The sequence below is a fragment of the Schistocerca nitens genome, chromosome 4 (assembly GCF_023898315.1).
Source record: "Schistocerca nitens isolate TAMUIC-IGC-003100 chromosome 4, iqSchNite1.1, whole genome shotgun sequence".
Taxonomy (NCBI): domain Eukaryota; kingdom Metazoa; phylum Arthropoda; class Insecta; order Orthoptera; family Acrididae; genus Schistocerca; species Schistocerca nitens.
In genome coordinates this window covers 155716208-155737326 of record NC_064617.1, presented here as the reverse complement: position 1 = coordinate 155737326, position 21119 = coordinate 155716208, and the positions used below count along the sequence as shown (strand labels likewise).

Below are 21119 nucleotides of genomic sequence, written 5' to 3'. Positions count from 1 at the left end.
ATAGTGGTGAAAAACCTTTTTTTTGGTTTCAGTAGTCTGTGAAAAGGAAGTGTCAAAATCTCCTGATAAACTAAAATAAGCAGGCATTTCAGGTTACATCACTGTTGTCTATCAAGCAAACTGGTGGGTGAAGTATGACTTACAGATAAATGAACTTGATGAGGTAAAAATAAATTTTCTTCGTCCAGCTGGCCCATTTACATCTTTCTCATATCCAAGAAATGCTAATGTTCTGTGGGTATCAGTAATGGGATGTTCAGGTGAAAGTGAATCCCATTGCTCGTATTGAAAGAACTACTACTTTACTTGAAAGTGATGTTTACCAAACGAATGAAGTCTTTTCAAACTTAAAATGATAAACAGATCCTGTTACTTAATAGTTAATTTTACTGTGGTCAATTTACTTGAATCTTTTATCACAGCAGTGTACATACTTATTTTCATGAAGTATCAATGTTAGTAATGTGGTAATAAATAACACGAGTACACATTCAAAGTATTGGAAATAGAGCTTCAGTCTTCATTTTTTTTTAATTAACAGAGAAATCATCAACCCAAATTTATATTTTGGACTGTGACTTACAATGCTAGTTACTCATGGAATAAATTTGGATTTTTTAAAGTATGGACTGTTTGGGAAAAAAAATCTAAATTTTAAATTTTGTTTTGAGAAGAATTTTTACATAAACCTATGTCTTGTTGTGTGCTACAGAAAAGGGTGTGGAAAATGATGTAAAATGGTATTCATCCCAGGTCTGTAGCTCAATTAGGAAAGTTTCTACAGCAGTTTCAAAAACTGCTGTTCCCTGTTTTTGGGCCCGTTTATGATAAATTTACAGCTCTGTAATTCAGAAACAAGTTATCATATCTGAGTAAAACTTCATAGTCTATACTAACAGTACACCTGTGCCAAATTTCAAGAAAATCTTAGATGGTGAGGTAGAAAATGGTCTATTTCTGTGTTGATCTGACATGGAGTGACCTGAGGCAGGTGTAAGTATTGTGAGGTAATGGACAGGTGGCAAACGAAGAGGGGGAGGAGGAAATGAATAGTGGAGGGGGTTAACAGAGGAAGGAGATGGGGTCTGAAAAAGGGAATGGAGGAGGTGGACAAAGAAGAGAGGGGAGAAGATTTGATGAAGAGTGTTTTTTTTTTTTTTTTTTTGGGGGGGGGGGTCATTGTAGGCAGGTAGAGTTGGGAGAATGAGACATACAGAGAGATGGAGTAGGAAGAGTTGGACACAGAGAGAGGGAGGGAGGAGGATGTTTGTCCAATATAAATGTCAAACACACACATGGACATAGCCATAGGGGAAAAAGTAGTTTATTTATATGATAAAAAATACTCACGAGTGTTGTCATACAACCCTTTGAACTTCCTGCAACACATCTGGACCATAACCCACTTTTTAAATAAAAATGTTTTACCATTACATGATGCTTCTGCCTCTATCCATTTTTACAAACTGTACCAAATATCATTGAAGACACTACTATCTGCACCTATTAAAACTGTTTGTATCCTCACATCTTCCGATAGCCATGCCTCTCAACAACATTTCTTGCCATTTCATGGAAATTAACAACTACCATCAATCCACACTTAGAAATGATAGCTTTTATGGTCCATCTTCATAAGCGACTCTTATTCAAACTTTTCATATTTGCTTCAGTGGCACTAAAATGAATTATCTAGGGAACTAAACAGTAGATGCTTATAAGCTCGTTAGATTTATTGCTTTCTCATTTCAGCGAATTCTACCTCAGCATCACCAGTTCCTGAAGAGTCTGGAACAAGAGCTGAGGCTATTGTGGCTGACATCAGTGGTGCATCAGCTGACTCATCGAATGATCCACAGGTAAAGTTTCTAGCCCATCTGCTTTCTTTAAAAACATGTCCCAATAAAAATTCATAAAATTCTTAAATGTCATACTCATAGTTAAAATATTCAAAAACCTTTATTCTCCAAAAAACTATGTGATCAAAAGTGTCACGATACTACCCAAGAAGTACGATCTTACACACTGACATCAAAACTAGATGCTATCTGCAATCACAACAAAACAGTGAAATCTTATGAACTTGCTGTGTAATTAGGTGATTGAGGCCTCCAGGGTGTCAGTTTGCAGCAACAGTTTCCAGATATCACAAAAGTTACAAAATTAATTATTTCTCTTTTCACAATGCAGTGGAAAAATTTAAGGCTTAAAATTGATAAAAAAAATATTAATTGGTTTCCAGGTACAGCTGAGTACTGATAAAGTCACTCTGACAAACTGGCAATCAATGCTTGTCACCCTTAACATGCAGCTGTATACTCCATTTGTATTTCAAGACAGGTGATGTAAATTTGGTTTCCATAGTTGAGCATCCATCTTCAAACTAACAGTATTATGAAGAGGATAGTTGCTACTCACCATATAATGTACATGCTGAGTCGCAGATAGGCACAACAAAAAGACTGTCACAAAATAAGCTTTCAACCTGCAGTACCTTTGTCAAAAATAGATAACACACACACACACAAACCACAGCCTCTAGCAGCTGAAGCCACACAGTGTGCCTTCAGCTGACAGAGACTGTGTTCGTGTGTGTGTGAGTTGCGTTAATGAAACAGCATACACTTAAGAGCCAAAACATTATCACCACTGCCCAACAGGAGAATGAATTCCACCTGGTGGCATTGAGGGCATGCGACGTCTGAAGGAAATTATATAAGTGGAGCAGAGATGAATAAGGAATCATCCTAGCAACAATGTGAGCCATAAATGGAGAAATCCAGTCAAAAATGACTATGACAAGAGGCAGCCTGTTATAATCCAGTGGCTACGGGCATCTAAAAAATGGTGAAGGTGATTGGCTGTTCAGATGCTACTGCTGTGAGCATTTATGGAAAGTAGTTGGAAGATGATGAAACCATAAGTAAGAAGCAAGGTTCGGATGTCCACACCTGTTCGTAAACTGTGGAACTTGGAGGTCTGACCACTCTGTAAAGCAGGATAGGCAGTGATCGCAAGCACAGGTGTTTTGGAGTGCTCCTTTCGGCACATGTTGCTGAACTTGATGCTCTGCAGAAGACGACCTGTACTTGTTCCCTTGTTGATCCAATGAAGCCCGCATCTCGTGGTCGTGCAGTAGCGTTCTCGCTTCCCACGCCCGGGTTCCCGGGTTCGATTCCCGGCGGGGTCAGGGATTTTCTCTGCCTCGTGATGGCTGGGTGTTGTGTGATGTCCTTAGGTTAGTTAGGTTTAAGTAGTTCTAAGTTCTAGGGGACTGATGACCATAGATGTTAAGTCCCATAGTGCTCAGAGCCATTTGAACCATTTGATCCAATGAAATTGTCAGTTATAATTGCACTGGACATGATATCATTGAGATTGGACTGAGTGGTCAATGGAAACGTGTCATCTGGTCAGCTGAATCACATTTCATGTCACACCATCTTGATGTCATGTCCAGAATAACAGTCATCCAGGCATACTGTTGCTCGAAAAGTGCACTGTGCCATGGACAGAAAATGGTGGGGGGCCAGTATTATGCCATGGGGGACACTCACCTTAACTTCCATTTCCGCTTGGGTTTCCCCATTTATGGCTCATATTGTTGCTATAATGATTCCTTATTCATCTCTGCTCCACTTATATCGTTTCCTTACCACATCGCATATCCTCAAATGGAAGCTTGTGGTAGTAATCATAGGCACCAAGATAACTGTGGACTATATGAACATTATTGCCGACCACCTGCATCATTTCATGTTCGATGCCTTACCTGGTGGCAGTGGCATCATTGATTTGAGCAGCAATATGATGAACTCACTTTTATGTCTTGACTACCTAATTCACTTTATCTGAACCCAATGGAACAGATCTTGGACACTATTGAATTCCAGCTCGGCACCCGCAAACCACCGACCCGTAATTTGCAGGAATTGGGTGAAATGTGCGTAGACATCTGGTCCGTATACCTCCTGAAACCTACCAACGGCATGTTAAATTCACACCATGCAAAATTGCTGCTATATTATGTTCCAAAGGTGGACCATCACTCTGTTAAGCAGGTGGTCATAATGTATGGACTCCTCAGAGTAGAATGGTCTGTGATTCACTCTGAGTGAAAAGTTGTGTGAAATGAATGGCTATGTAGAGGTTTTGTACTTTTGTCTTTGTGTGGAGTGAATATATAGTGTAAGTTTTTAAAGTAATAAATTTTATGTACCGCAGGTGGTGCTCACCATATTATAAACATTTAATGACTAACATGATCAGCACTGACTTAGCCATGTGATTATAGTGTTCTTGAAATTTTAATTTGCGAAACTAATCTGTTTGTAATGAAGACTTCCACATGATGCTGTAGCAGGCGGCTGCACCAGATGAAGCCACGGTTGTAGCACCAGCTACAAGGGAGGTTGTCAGAGCCAGACACAGACCCCTCTCAGCTGACAGAACGCGTCACATCCGCAGCCAGTGGCTGTCGCAGTCTACCAACCAATCCACATCCAGTAGTAGACTAAGTGTATTGGGATGCAGCAATGGCAGGTTTCACCTTCAGTGGAACATCCAGGAAGCCACGAATCCTAATGACTGGATTGCCTTGTGCTGTGTTGGTGAGTGATTTTTCACTATACCAACATTAATTTTTCTGTTCTTAAAAAGTACTGTATTTGTTTTGTTTGTAAAGTATTTTCTTTCATTTTTGCACAGTTTCTGATTAGTTCACTATTAAGTGCATGTAATTTTGAAGAAAATTTTGTAAATTTGTAGTATTGTACATTACTTCATTTTTACATTACTTTTTTGTGTTTACACTGTTAGTGAAACTAATTTACAACTAAGTGCCATATATTTATATGGAGCCTAAGTACCATAAAACTGAGGAGTAAGAAATTAGCATTTGGATTGGATAAAACTATGGATCAAAATACAGCAAAGTTACTTTTCTAGTCAGAACAGGAGCTGTGTGAACTATTATTGTCATATCCATTTACCATATCTTCAGAATATTTCAGCAAAATAATTGGATGTATTTATTGAAATAAGCACATGATTAGCTAAGTTTGAACTGTAAGTTAAATTTTCTGAGATCGCAATCACCCTGTATAAAGCTTTCCCTTCTTAGTAATTCTTCACTGAGCGTTCATCATCTTTATTCATCAAGATTAAGTGTGATTACATAAAAATATTGTATCAAATTTATCCGAGACAGAACATTGTTAGCAGTGTACTGCATGACGTCACATAAGATATTACTTTCAATTTTAATGGAAATGATGGGCCTATTGGGGTGGCCCATGCTGAAAATCATCATCTACTTTAATGAATTTTAATTTGATCGAGATCCTCCATTATATACAACTTTCTCTTCTGTTTATATGTGTATATACAACCATGGCTATTGGTACTCACCCTCCAGTGTGCATCTTTTCCTTAATTTTGTTTCCTTACCTTTGGAGTTTTCATACTTTATAAAGTATTTAAACAATAATTCCATCTTCACCAAAATAAATTAGTTAGGATATCGCTGGATATTTTTTCTGAATAAAGAATTCTTACGTTCAGTAATCTTCAGGTTTGTTTTACTGTACATATATAACTACACAGATTTTATACAGTTTTTGAGTGATTTTGCAAGTCAGAGTTATAGCTCAGATTCAAAACATCAGATCAAACTCAACATTAAAGTAACAGTACAACATTATAAAATTTGTCCTTGAAGTGCATCGTTTTCGCAAATGCAATATTTGAAGGGCTGTGTGCTGTGGTGGACTATGGCGTGAAGTATGATTGAACACTTGCTACTGTCACGTAGTGGCCTCTGCCACCGGCTGATTCCTGCAACCTGGTTTACCCAAGATTGCTCAATCAGTATTAGAACAACTATATAATGTTTGAAACTTCCTGGCAGATTAAAACTGTGTGTCTGACCGAGACTCAAACACGGGACCTTTGCCTTTCGCACACTCCGTTGCAGAGGGAAAAGCTCATTCTGGATACATTCCCTAGGCTGTGGCTAAGCCATGTCTCCTCTATATCCTTTCTTTTGGGAGTGCTAGTTCTGCAAAGTTCGCAGGAGAGCTTCTGTAAAGTTTGGAAGGTAGGAGACAAGATACTGGCCGAAGTAAAGCGGTGAGGACGGGGTGTGAGTCGTGCTTGGGTAGCTCAGATGGTAGAGCACTTGCCCGCGAAAGGCAAAGGTCCCGAGTTCTAGTCTCGGTCTGGCACACAGTTTTAATGTGCCAGGAAGTTTCATATCGGCACACACTCCGTTGCAATGTGAAAAATTCATTCTAGATATATAATGTGTAGTAGGCTTATTATAATAAAGGCAATGGCTTCTTCAATTATTTTAGGTGTAGGGATGTTGTGGTCACACACAAGAAAATCAGTCGGTTTGTGACAGCAAACTCACATTTCCAGAAATTTACTTTTTGTTTGAGTTTAGATGATATTTTGTAATTTTCAGGAAGACTAGGACTCCCTTTCATCTCCTATTATTCTGATTTACATTTTATCAAACAGTGGAAAATCCAGGATGGAATAACAAAAATATGGAAAAGATAGATTGTTACTCACCATATTGAGGAGGTGTTGAGTGACAGACAGGCACAATGAAAAAAGGCTGCTAGATATTTTTACCTGTTGGACTAGATCCTTTGTCAGAGTTAGAACACACACACACACACACACACACACACACACACACACATTCAGACATGCAAAACTATCCCGCGCATGACCACTGTCGTTTCCAGATGCTAAGGCCCAATAGTGACTGTGTCTGAGGTGAGCAGCAGCCTTTGCTGGGGTTGATGCTGGGGCTATAGAAGAGGATTAGATTAGATTAGATTCAGTTTTGATTCTGTAGACCCAAAAATGAGGGATTCTCATGTGTGTGGAACAAGTCAGAAAGTGTAACATGGAAAACGTAAAACATTGTAATATAATAATCACTACCCTGACCATTTGTCTGGAGATTGTCAAAATAGGCGAATACATTACAGTAAACTGAAACTGCTAATATTTATAGAATTAGTACCCCATCAGAATGAAACTTAGTTATGCACTTTTAATACATTTATCATATACAAAATACCTAATCTTGACTGTTGTGGCCAAGTGCTGTCAGAACTGAAATCTAACAGACATTTTTACTTAAGCTGATCTAACAGTCTCTGTTAAGATATTCATCTGTAGAGTAGAAGGAACTGCCTATCATAAAGACTTTCAAACTCTTTTTAAGTTGTGTTTTATGTGAAACCAAGTTTTTAATGGTTGCTGACAATTTATTGAAAACGTGTGTTCCTGAATATTGGACCCCTTTTTGGACCGAGGTAAGTGATTTTAGGTCTTTATGTGAATTATTCTTATTCCTAGTATTGATATTATGTATTGAACTATTGCCTGAAAGTAGAAATACACTACTTGCAACAAATTTCATTAAGGAATAAATATACTGAACATTGGTTAGATTCCTTGAATTGGTTTCTACTACACGCTTTTGCACACTAAAAATTTTTGTTCAGTTTGACAAGTTACCCCAAAATATGATCCTGTATGACACGTAGAATGAAAGTAAGCAAAGTATGCAAATTTTTTTTATATTTATATTTCCTACATCTGACATCATTCTCACTGCAAATACAGACTTGTGGTATGCCCTTCCCAACTGAAATTATTTTCGAGTTGGAATCCCAGAAATTTAACACTATCAACCTCTTCGATGTGCATGTCTTCATATGTTATACACATGCTGGAAGAAAATTTCGTACAGGTTCTGAAGTGCATACAGTGAGTCTTTTCAAAGTTTAATGACTGTGAATTAGCTTTAAACCACTTATTGTCAGTGAAAATTGGACTAGCAGACATTTCTAAATCTTTACCTGGCTTGCAACTTATTGCAATGTTTGTAACATCTGCAAACAAAACAAACTTAGCATCTGGCGATGTAAGAGACGAGAGGTTATTAATGCACACAAGAAAAACAGTAGACCCAATATGGAACATTGAGGAACACCACATGTAATTAATTCCCAATCAGATGAATACCAACTGCGTACTGCATGGGTAATTCATGATGACACCTTTTGTTTCCTGTTAGGTAAGACTCGAACCATTTCACAGTGCTGTCGGTGACACCATAATATTCTAATTTACTTAAGAGAATATTGTGATTCGTACAGTCAGAGGCTTCTGACAGCTCACAGAAAATGCCAGTAACCCCTAACTTGTTGTCTAATGAATTAGATACGTTTTCACTATTCATGTAAATAGCTTTCTCTATATCAGAACCATTAAGGAACCCAAACTGTGACTTTGACAATATGTTATTTGCAGTCAGATGCTTAAGGAGATGCTTGAACACAACCTTTTCAAATTTTTTTGGAAAAACCGGCAAAAGTGAAATTGGTTGATAGTTTCAAGGTATCTCTTTATCTTTCTTATTGTAAAGAGGCTTAAGTTCAGCATATTTTAGCCAATCTGGAAATTTTCCACTGATGATTACACAAATAACTTAAGAGGTGCCCCACCACATCTCTGCTTACTCCCATAGGCAGCACTAGCATGTTATCTCATGTCTCTGTGCTTTCACTCCCCCTCCCTGCCCCAGGTCACTTCTGTATCCCCAATACTCACCACAGCAAATATGTGTTGCTCACATCAGACACTTTCACAGACACTGCACACAGAGACAACAGTGTCCCTGTGTGCGTGAGCTATGCATTTGTGTCTGTCTGGTTTTGCCAACTTCCAATGAAGGCCATTCAACACCACCTCTATACAGGAATAGCACCCTATCCTTCTCTTGTTGTTGATTTGGGTTTTATATAGTTTGTATAAACTACTTCAGGCAAATGCTGGGATGGTTTCCCCAATATGTCCAGTGGCATTTCTTTTGGAATGACCACAGTGGAGTAGCACTGTTTCTCCTAAGGACCCCACCGCTGGTATAGCATGAAACTCTGAACTTCTTTTTGTCATCTTTTAGTGCAGTTGGAAGTGCTACATGGATTTATTGTCATACTGTAATAGAATAAATGTGTCTGAGAAGAGAAAATAATTTTGAAATTTGTGATACATATTTCGTTTGTACATTGGAAGGAAGCATAAAATTATGTGCTGAATTCATTGCACCGAAAAAATAATGTGCTTGGCATAACAGTATTAAACATTGTTGACAGCTCCAAATCATTTAGCAGATGTACACAGTATCTATTTTCTTTCCCACTGTTCCTATGTGATATGTCTAAGCATATACAGTTATCCATATTTTTTTCCATCTATTTACAGTACAAAATTGTATGGTGCAGGTATGTAGGCATGTTGTATGTGTTGCTACTTTTTGGGACATGTGAACCTGAAGTTTTTCAGTCTGTCAGTCTGCAACATATTTTATATTTTTAGAACATTTAAAAATGTTCTCGTGGTAGTGCAACTGGTTTAAATGAATGTGTCAGAATGGTATCTCCATTAAAAATCCTTTAAACCTATTACTTGTCATGAAGACCAAAATTGACAAATTGACAATCTCTTTGTCTTTGAGAATTGTCATCTAGCAACATTCTGTTTTCAGGAAGTGAGAAGAGAAAAGTTTCCAATATGAGAATTTATGGAGAATTCTTCTCACATGCTCCCAAGTTTATATTTTTGTCACAGTATTATTAACATATAGAGTTAACATTTTAATCTTATAAGTGTATAATAATTTCATTATTGCCTAAATGTTTATATTTGCCATTATATGTTACAGAGGTCCTCATCTCTAAAGACCCTGACGTTGGTAGCATATTTTAATCAAACTTCCTTTCCTTCTCCTATAACAGATGTGCAAGTAAAATCAGTTGACATTTATGAAGTTCTCTGTAACCACATTACAAAATGCTTAAACCCAGCCCTTCTTTCGGAAACAAAGGCTGTATTCAATGTCTAGTGCTCCACAGTTTCTTGCAATTTATAGTGAAGTGTAAAACAAGAATATTGCCCCACTCCAAGGCTTCAGCTTCCAATGCTTTGCCTATTAAGTCAGATACACACTAGAGTGAAGAGGACGCAACTGGGCTATTAACAAAGAGACCATCATAAGTAGCAGTGTTATTATGATACAATATAGCTATTAAACATAAAGAATAATTCAAAGAACAACACATACCACCAGACAATTGTTCAGTGTGAGAATTCCTTCTTCAATATTGTACAAGTAAATTACAAGGGGCATTCAAAAAGAAATGAGCTGGAGGCATAATTACAGAAACCAGTACCTGTTAGAAGTATTAACCGTGGCTGTTGAGACATTTGTCCCACTGTGACACAAGGTGGTGAATGGCTGTCTCATAAATTTCTCGGGGCTTCAATGTTAACCAGTTCCACACATACAGCTGGACGTCATCGTCCGAGGTGCCTTTTTAAGGGGACCAAAAATGGCATAATCACAGGGGAGAGGTCCAGACTGTATGAAGGGTGGCCGAGAACCTCCTATTTGAATTTCTGCAGGAGTGCTGTGACTGTGTTGGCCATATGAGGCTTTGCATTGTCGTGGAGCAGAATGACCCCACGGATGAGATTGCCTGGTCATTTTGATTTGATCGCTTGGTGAAGGGTGGTCGAGGTTTGCGGGTTAACGCTGGGCACTCACTGTTGTCCCGTGCTGCAGGAATTGAATCAGAAGGGGGCCATCTTTGTCAAAGAAGAATGTCAGCATAACCTTTCTTGCACTCGTGGGTGGCCTTGGCTGTTTTTGTTGGTGGTGCCCTGGATGCTTCCACTGGAGACTTTGTCATTTTGATTCTGGTCTGAAGTGATGACACCATTACTCATCTCCAGCCACTACTCGTGCCAGGAACGCATTCCCTTCCCAAGCATAGTGCTGCAGATGAGCAAGACAGTGAGCCATTCAACATACTGCCTGGTGTGGTTGAAGACTGGGGCACCCATGGGCCATACACTTTGTGCACATGCAGTTGTTACTTCATGATGGTGTAAACATTTCCGACACTCAATCCAACCACGGCAGCTATGGCTTTCACTGTCAGTCGGTGGTCCTGGGTAATGAGTGCATCCACCAGTTGGACAACGTCTTCGGTAATGCAGTGTGGTGCTCCAGACCAAGCACCATCAGTAATGACACCCATCCTTCCCTGAAGTGCTTGTGTCACACCTTGACCCTTGCAAGGGACATGCAGTGTTTACCGTACACTTGTGACATTTGTCAACAAATGGCTATTCCTCCTCCTCCTTCTGCTGCCAGAAAACAAACACTACCTCTTTGCTTGTCTTTTGACGCCTCCATGTCACTGTTTTCAATGCGACTGACAACGTTGGGTGATTGATACATGCTGCTGCTAGCTCTGTATAGTCAAGTGACATGCACGCGTGGCCTGTAACGACAGGCTGTGAACTTCCACGCTCTGGTTGGAGCCATACCTCATTACACACGCCACAATTTTATCTCCTGTCACCAGTTTGTGCATTCCAGACTCGGGCTTGTTTCTTTTTGAACACCCCTTATGTATGGAACTGTTACACCTCATTTCTCCTTCATCACTCACTAAACATCTCAGCACAATTGTAATCAGTTTTAATATAGTTCATCCTGAGACACACTAGGAAAGTAATTTACACTGTAGCAAATCAAAATGGAATTGCCAATAGAAAAAAGTCATTTCCATTCTGATAGGTTTTTCAGTTATTTTTCTACAGACTAAATTCATTTAGTGGCATAAAATACAAGAACGCCAATGTTATTTGGAATTTTCCTGTCTGTAAAGGTATGAAAATTATAATTTTTTCCAATTTAGATGAGTAATGGTGATGAGATAAATATGAAAACATATGTGAACAGACTGTATTATTGTTTTACGGGTCAAGGTTTTGGTTTTTCTTATGGTGAATCTGTAGATGATGACTGGCATAGTGAGCAAAACTGACAAGACTGTCTCACAGTACTAATTTTCTTCATTGGTTTCCTGATTGGTTTTACATTATATTTCAATAAAATACCTGTGATTCTATCTGTTGTTCAAAGATTATAATGAGAAGCCTTGCCTGATTTTGAATTTTGACACAACTGCCATTGCTTGTGTAATAATCTGGCACAAACTGCCCATCTTCAGTGTATCCTATTCATATTCAGGCTTGCATATAAATGTAGCTATCCGAGAGTGTTTATTGTACCTGTTCTGGTAGGGCTGGTGGTCAAAGTAAATCAGCTATTTGTATAGTGGGGAGCTTAGAACATAAAAAAAAAGCTCATAAAACTTCATCCATTTTCATCACAAAATGTATACATGGGAGGATAGCATAGGGTGACTCAGGAATTCCTAAGCAGTAATTCATGATGATGAATATATCTTCAGCATTCTTGCACAAAACTTAAGGATTCCCTCGCTGACAAATGCTGTGCCAATTGCACGGGAAAATGGTGATCATCAAACTTCCTGTGGCCACTCTGTTGCTCTTGAAACTTACCCTCCCACATAAAGCAACTAAGTATTAGACAGTGCAGGAACAGCCTTTTTAGACCAAGAAGATACTGTGGATTAGAGGGTAACCAGATGCCCTTCCTGTCACCACCCCTTTACCCCACGGGGTGGAATTTGTGTGACCCAACTCCGTGTGTGTGTGTGTGTGTGTGTGTGTGTGTGTGTGTGTGTGTGTGTGTTTGTGTGTTTGCAAACCTTGTAACTGATTTGTAATGTGGGTACCAGCCCAGTATTCACATAGTCAGACATGAAAAACTGCCTAAAACCACACCCAAGCTGGCTGGCACACCAGCTCTCATCATTAATCCACTGGGCAGATTCAATCTGGGGCTGACGCACCTGCTTGAAACACAGAAGCAGTGTGGTAACATACATGACTTTCTAGATGGACAACGTCTTTACATTTCTTGTGAATGATAAAAGTATGTAGAGGATAGCCATTGTAATTGTGCACACGTTTTAGCTGCTTACATTTTTCAGCATATTGTACCTAATCCCAAATGTAAGAAGCAGAATTGCTGAGGTTCATTCCAATGTGGCTAAATACTTCACTAAATTTTATTTCACTAAGTTCACAACATATCTTGTTGTCACATCACAGTAGTGTGTGTAGCTGAGGTGGGTGTGCATATGCACATTTTTCATGGAAGACCAACATGTTTCTCTTTCATGAATTGTGCAGCATCAGAATTGTGTTTATATTATGTCAGTGTATGCATGAAGTTGTCAGTCTTCTGTTCTTAATATTTACAACATATATAATACTTGTAACATCATTGTCTTTAAGTAAGTGGGTTTCTCTGTGGTAAAGAAATGTGTCATGAGGCAAGCTGAATATATTTGTCCAGGTACAAAAATTTATTTGAAAGTGAGCACCCGCCGAGGGCACAGGCCAACAGTGTTAATTAATATGTGGAAGTCAGAGAAAATTGTTTCTTTATGATTATTTGCCATTTCAAAAAATTTTGAAAAGTTTCAGGCTAACTTCACACTGAAACAGTTGGCAGCAGTATGGAATACAAAAGCAACAATACATACATTATTACACAAGCAAGATGACTAAAAACTGCACAATAAAGATTTTCTTTAGTTCGTGTTATGGAAGAGTTCCATAGCTGTCAACAGTGTTTTATTTCTGAAAGAATGAGCCATTGTTCAGCAGGATACTTATACTGGAAGTTTGGCACAAATTATTTCTACTGTTTTATTTTGGGTAGCATACGTTATTCTGTGAAAACAGCAGCAACAACAACGATAATAATAATAATTACAAAATAGTTTGTAGCACTGTGTAAGTACAAATGTGCAAATAATAGAGATCAAATTAACCATAAAGATTTAAATTCTGTAGCCAGAGAAATGCTCACTAGGTTTGAACAAACTGTCTATCTTTCATGTGTTTATATGACAAGTTCATACATTCACAAAGTGTATCACAGTAGTGATTCATATTTACACTTTGTCTGTAGGCTAGGAATAGCAAATTACTACCACCATTCTGAACTAAATTATTGTGGCTTCAATTTGCTTTCCTTTACACTGAAAGCATTATTCTTTTATCTAATGTAAAAACAAATTTCTCACTCTTTTCTGGCACAATACAAAGGCTGTTCTGGATGGTGCAAAGCCCCTCAGACAGAAGACTTAAAATTGACCAATTTATGATGGTTACAGATGAATAAACAACTGGGAACGATACATTATTGTTGTATAATTTTGATCAGTATTTTGTTTCTATTGGACACGGGTTATCTGCAACTGTTACTAATACTTTGAAGAAATCACAGTAGCAGTATCATAAATATATTTCTCATCATCTCGAGGTGAAAAGTATATTTGTACATATGATAAAGAAAGCCAACCACACGCCTGTAGCTGACTGATGTGTGGCACAAAGACACATGTAACAGAAAACAGTGAACACTAGCTCTTGAGCTTTCTGTCCCTTCTTCTGGTAGAAAGTACACACAACTACGTAGACAGCCAAACACACATTACCGTCGCAACACCCACCACTTCTAACAGGTTAATCATTTTCTAGCACACTGATTGTTTTATTGCTTTAGTATACATATTAGGGAGGCGTGTAATTTGAACCATCACATAGTCATTCAGGTTTGAGTTTCTGTGGTTCCTTACATCACTTCATGTGACATGTGCATTATTTCTTCCAACCAGGCTACTGCCATTTCTATCCCTAACCCTCATTCAACCTTTAGTGAGAGTCTCACCCCTAATGAATTTATTCTCACTGCGTCATTAAGCTGTAGCTAATAAGTGCCAGAAGAAATATTGTTAGCATTTAAGAGAAGAAAAAGTATCAGTCGTGGGAGTTCGCTGACCAAACATGTAAGGCTAATTTAATAGAAACACACACACACACACACACACACACACACACACACCTGATTGTATCTTGAATAATTTCTTGCTTGTTTTGCAACATGCCTGTGTAGGTACTGAGAAGAGTGTAAGCACAAATGGTTGTCGCTGAGGCTGCAGAAAAGAAGCTGAGCAGTATTTGGAGTTGAGAAGAGACAGCTGACTTATGAGAAGGTTTGAACATGAATTGACTTATGGGAAACTAGGAAGACACATTACAATGAAAATTATAGCTGTTGAACTTGAAGATGTGCTCAGCAGTACAAGTGATCATGACCATTGAAATGTGTGTAAATGCTGTAAGATTGAGCTAAGGGAAAAGTTAGTTATAGCATCAGAGAAACGAACTCCTGTGGAATGAGTGTTTCTCTGTAGATGCAGGTAATAGCAATGGGGAAAAAGTCACGAGATGATTAATTTAATGCGTTGCACATGGAATAGTGTAAGAAATCATTACATTGTGAACATCATCTAAAATGTGGCCAGGAATCTAACAAAATAATATGAAAACTCTGATGTAAGCACCTCTACTTTGGAGCCTGTTTTCTGATTCATCTCTAATGCATTTACATCTCCTCTGGGCATGTCCTAGCCATCAGTATGTATGTGATAGTTGAGATGACGTCTTGAATCTTACAAGACTTTCAGCTAAGACAAAGCTGTCAGTGCTTGTTTAGTTGATGCATCCTTGATCACTGTCATAAATCTACTAGCTAGTTACTGTACCTTGTGTCAAGACAGAATAGAGTTTCTGAGCAAACGCTATCTACTAAATGCAATAGCGAGATGTAAAGTAAACTTCAGGTAAATTAAACTTATTGAAAGGAGGTCATGTTTATTGTCTAAGAAAAACATTGGTACTTCAATATGACTGCTGAACTTTGTATGTATCAGGTGAACACAGTGTCAATGAAAACGGTATGTCAGACACTACATAAACATAACATGCATGAGAGATATTTTCATTCTGGTTGGTGCAACTGTTACACCATATGTATGTAATGACATCTTCCCAAATAACTGTAAGGTATATTGTGTCCAGTTAATTTCACAATTGATTTTGGCTTTTGTGCCATCTCTGATGGTTTCAAAGCACCTTAGAACATATCATAACCTAAAATCAAATCATAATGCACCAGAAACTGGTCACCATCAAAGTTCATGGCCGTACACATGTTCATCATGTGTTCTGTTGATGATGATTTTTGCCAGAGGGGATTGCAAGAAGATAAATTTTTCTCTCATGTAGGTTTTTGGATGAGAATAATAATGAAGTCACATTGTAGCCTCCACAATCAACAGGCTTGAATGTTATGGAGCCACTTGGTTTCAGTTGTAAAACAACTAAGAGCCAGTTGTCTTCCGTCACAGTCTGTCTAGGAGCTGAAACAGTTTCTTTGCACGTAATAGTAGAAAACATTATTGATTACTGTTAGGGTTTCCATACATCAGTATCCGGTGCTCAGAATGTGTTAAAAGCCAGCATGGTGTACAGAGTTATTTTGTCCAACTCTTGTATCTGTTGAGCTATGCAGCAAAAGGCATAATGAGGGACATTCAGAACAACAAGACTAATTGGTACATGTAAACATATGTGTGTGAAGTATTTCACACAGAGCTTTGCTTGTTTTTACATTTTGTTTTGTGCAGTGTATTGATGTTTTAAACTGCAGTTGTCATGAAGTTTAGTGATAAATAAAAACCATATTTAGTAGCAAATATAATATTATTGATTTAGAATGTATTTATGCCATCACATGTAAGACTACAAAATGGCTTTGCTATGCTGTTACTTTAACAGAAAAGATCAGTAATGAGGTAGTAATTTTACTGAAGCACATATCAGTGTTTTCGTTACCACTTCTGTTGATAGTCTTTGTCATAGTTCATCTTCACTCCTCTCAAATACATAAAATTATCCAAATTTTTATATAACTGAATATTTTTGATTACTTGGTGAGATTAAGTTTTTGGTGTCTGATTTACTTCATGCATCTTCAATTTTTAGATAACAGGTGATTAAGGTTCATTGGAATTTTTGTGCCATTTTAGAAATGCACATACAACTATTTTGAATGACGGGACGAAACACACTTTTGTGTATGGTGGAAAATTTGACCACAGTTCCAAAACACATATTCCATTATAAGTGAGGCCCATTAACAGCAATGGCTTCATAAAATGGTAAAAGCTGTTGTGCTGCTATTTAGTTTTTAATCTAATGTGCAGGATATGAATAATGATAAACAAATTGACAGACTGGAAGTAGATTCTGTTGTTTAATGGTCATTAACAATAAAGTCGTTAGATACAGAGCACTCCCGCAGATTGGGGGGAAATGTGGCAGAAAATTGGACATGTACTTCAATCAAATGCTAGGATGATTCCTTGTAAACTGATGGAGGGAGACAATGAAAACCTAAATCTGGATAGGCAGATAGGGATTTGAACAGCCACCCTCCCAAATGCAAGTTGGTTGATTTTGAAAGTGAGTCAACTGAACCTACCAATATTGGACAACGGCTTTGTACCGTTACATAATGGTAATGTGCTGTACATATGCAGACAAAAAGATAACAGAAAACTGACATTATTTCTGTTTTATTTCCATAAATTTTCGGAATCTAGCTTTTGGCGAGAAGCCGATTTGTAGCGTACTCAAGGTCTAGGTTAGGTTGGAAGGTGACAGTTTGATTGTGATTTGATGAAGCCAACAAATGTGAATACAAAATCTTAGATGTGCTGTCAGGGACATATTTAGGATCTACAGACCATTAGGCTGCAGCTGTGGTGTTGGTCATACGAGGGAGAATTTTGCTATAACTAACCTCTAAAAATACATCCAAAAACAAAGATGATGTGACCCACCAAATGAAAGCGCCGGCAGGTCGACAGACACTCAAACAAACACAAACATACACACAAAATTCAAGCTTTCGCAACAAACTGTTGCCTCATCAGGAAAGAGGGAAGGAGAGGGAAAGACGAAAGGATGTGGGTTTTAAGGGAGAGGGTAAGGAGTCATTCCAATCCCAGGAGCGGAAAGACTTACCTTAGGGGGAAAAAAGGACGGGTATACACTCGCGCGCACACACACACACATATCCATCCACACATATACAGACACAGACACATTTATGGCTTGTGTCTGTATATGTGTGGATGGATATGTGTGTGTGTGTGCGAGTGTATACCCGTCCTTTTTTCCCCCTAAGGTAAGTCTTTCCGCTCCCGGGATTGGAATGACTCCTTACCCTCTCCCTTAAAACCCACATCCTTTCGTCTTTCCCTCTCCTTCCCTCTTTCCTGATGAGGCAACAGTTTGTTGCGAAAGCTTGAATTTTGTGTGTATGTTTGTGTTTGTTTGTGTGTCTGTTGACCTGCCGGCGTTTTCATTTGGTGGGTCACATCATCTTTGTTTTTGGATGTATTTTTCCTACGTGGAGTGTTTCCCTCTATTATAATCTCTAAAAATGTTATTTTAGAAGTCTCTAATTCAGCAATGAAGGTTTTTAAATAAATTATATATCTTTTTAATATCCAATTCATGATTTAACTAATGAATGAGATTAGAAGAATGACACACACTTTTGTTTAGCACTTCCACTTTTTATAGGGATTAGTTTGTATTGTATGGAAGTCAACAATAACAGATTACATGTAATTTTTTTTAAAAAATCATATTATTAAAGTTGTAACTTTTCTTTGGTACTATGTCATCATTCATCTGTGATGACTGGTACGGCCACCATGGCACTTACATTTATAACTATTTTGTCAACTTGATGACATTCTTTGTATCATGCTACAATGACATGTACAGCCGTGACAATGCTGCTGAAAGGAGGTCGAAAAATTTGTATAGTTGTTTACAACTAGTAAAATAGTTATTATAAACAAAGAACTGTCTATTTTTATAAAAATACATTCATATCAGAAAAACACACTTGTTTATTTAAATTTTGGATTTCGCACAGTAGTCACATCATCTTGCTATGATGTCACAAATCAGTAAGGTATATCTCACGTGCTACGCACACATAGTGTGTGTTTCCTGCCGTATCTCAGCGAATAAAGTTACACTGAAAACTGGTACACCTGCCTAATATCATGTAGGGCCCCCATGAGCACACAGAAGTGCCACATCACGACGTGGCATGAACTTGACTAATGTCTGAAGTAGTGCTGGAGGGCACTGACACCATGAATCCTGCAGGGCTATCCATAAATTCATAAGAGTACGAGGGGGTGGAGATCACTGCTGAATAGCATGTCACAAGGGATTCCAGATATGCTCAATAATGTTCATGTCTGGAGAGTTTGGTGGCCAGCGGAAGTGTTTAAACACAGAAGAGTGTTCCTGGAGCCACACTCTAGCATTGCCGGACGTGTGGGGTGTCACATTGTCCTGCTGGAATTCCCAAGTCCATCGGAATGCACAATGGACATGAATGGATGCAGGTAATCCAACTGTATACGCCCCACACCATTACAGAGCCTCTACCAGCTTGAACAGTCCCCTGCTGACATGCAGGGTCCATGGATTCATGAGGTTGTCTCCATACCCATACACATCCATCCACTCAATACAATCTGTATTGCCCGCATCTCGTGGTCGTGCGGTAGCGTTCTCGCTTCCCACGCCCGGGTTCCCGGGTTCGATTCCCGGCGGGGTCAGGGATTTTCTCTGCCTCGTGATGGCTGGGTGTTGTGTGCAGTCCTTAGGTTAGTTAGGTTTAAGTAGTTCTAAGTTCTAGGGGACTTATGACCACAGCAGTTGAGTCCCATAGTGCTCAGAGCCATTTTTGAACAATCTGTATTGAGACTAGTCCGACCATACAACATGTTTCCAGTCATTGACAGTCCAAAGTTAGTGTTGACAGGCCCAGGTGAGGTGTAAAGCTTTGTGTCATGCAGTCATCAAGGGTACACTAGTGGGCCTTCTGCTCCAAAATCCCATATCGATGATGTTTCATTGAATGGTTTGCATACTGATATTTGTTGATGGCTCACCATTGAAATCTTCAGCAATTTGGGGAAGGGTTGCACTTCTGTCACGTTAAACGATTCTCTTCAGTCATCAATGGTCCTGTACTTGCAGGATCTTTTCCGGTCGCTGCGATGTCGGAGATTGATGTTTTACCGGATTCCTGATATTCACAGTACACTCGTATGGGAAAATCCCCACTTCATCGCTACCTCAGAGATGCTGTGACCCATTGCTCATACACTGACTATAACATCACGTTCAAACTCACTTAAAACCTAATAACCTGCCATTGTTGCAGCAGTAACCAATCGAACAACTGCACCAGACACTTGTTGTCTTCTATAGGCATTGCCGACTGCAGTGCCGTATTCTGCCTGTTTACATATATCTGTATTTGAATACACATGCATATACCAGTTTCTTTGGCGCTTCAGTGTAAGTGACAATGGTTCTGTCCAGCTCCAGCGTCTCAAGAATGCACATCTGTCAACAAGATGTAAAAAAAGAAAATTGTTTCGATGAAATGAGTGAGGTATGGAAGAAATTAGCTGTATGGGAAATTAAACTAACTTCAAACCAGCAATATTGCATTAACCATTCATTTAAAGGACCAGAATTTTTGCCAGATTTTGCCACTGCGATTTGATGTGAGGACGTGCATGGTTTGAAAAGTGAATGCTGTTAAAAAATTCAGTTAGACAGGTCCATACAAAATAATTACTTATACATTTTTACTGTTATGAGAGGGGCTACACCATAGAATTGAAATAAAATATATGTACCCTATTTTAAATTTTTATGATGCAGGCACCCAGATAGCTGTACGTAAGTATGACTCTGGGTAACAAAGTCCAATTATCTTTGTTTTTAATTGTCATACGGAAGAAAGGTTACTAACTTTGAACACATGCAACCAAAATTATCGGCTGGTCGTTTGTATTTATTCTCTGTTCAGAGAAATCCAATGCAGCCAGTGAATGGGAACGTGTGTTTTTATAGCACCTGTTACCTGTCTAATAATGGAAGGCGGGTTGGGCGGCGTGGACTGAACGCTGGTGAATGGAAACGGCTTAATAATCCGCCGCGCGTATGCTCATTGCCGCGTGGCGCGCGCTTTGTGTGGCCGGATGCGGCTCCAACCTGCTTCTTCACAAAAGACCGGATACAGCTGTGAAAAGAATCCACTGCGGGGATACGTGAGAAAGCAACTGTACGCTGCGCTGCAGCAGGTGGGCGTCGCTGCCTCTAATCGCCCTCACTGAAATGAA

General features: G+C 38.8%; 1 protein-coding gene across 2 annotated transcripts in view; it reads left to right on the top strand.

Annotated features, from left to right (window-relative positions):
- The window catches only part of LOC126251509 (uncharacterized), a 42689-nt gene extending 27430 nt beyond the window's left edge, over positions 1 to 15259 (top strand). The window contains exons 3-5 of one of the 2 annotated variants that reach the window (XM_049951984.1): positions 1753 to 1859; positions 4364 to 4610; positions 14936 to 15259. In XM_049951984.1, the coding sequence (XP_049807941.1) occupies positions 1753 to 1859; positions 4364 to 4610; positions 14936 to 14973 (392 nt within the window). In that variant the 3' untranslated portion in view covers positions 14974 to 15259. Of the gene's footprint in view, positions 1 to 1752; positions 1860 to 4360; positions 4611 to 14935 lie in introns of both variants that reach the window. The other variant, XM_049951983.1, reaches the window with a different exon arrangement.
- The last annotated feature ends 5860 nt before the right edge of the window (positions 15260 to 21119 follow it).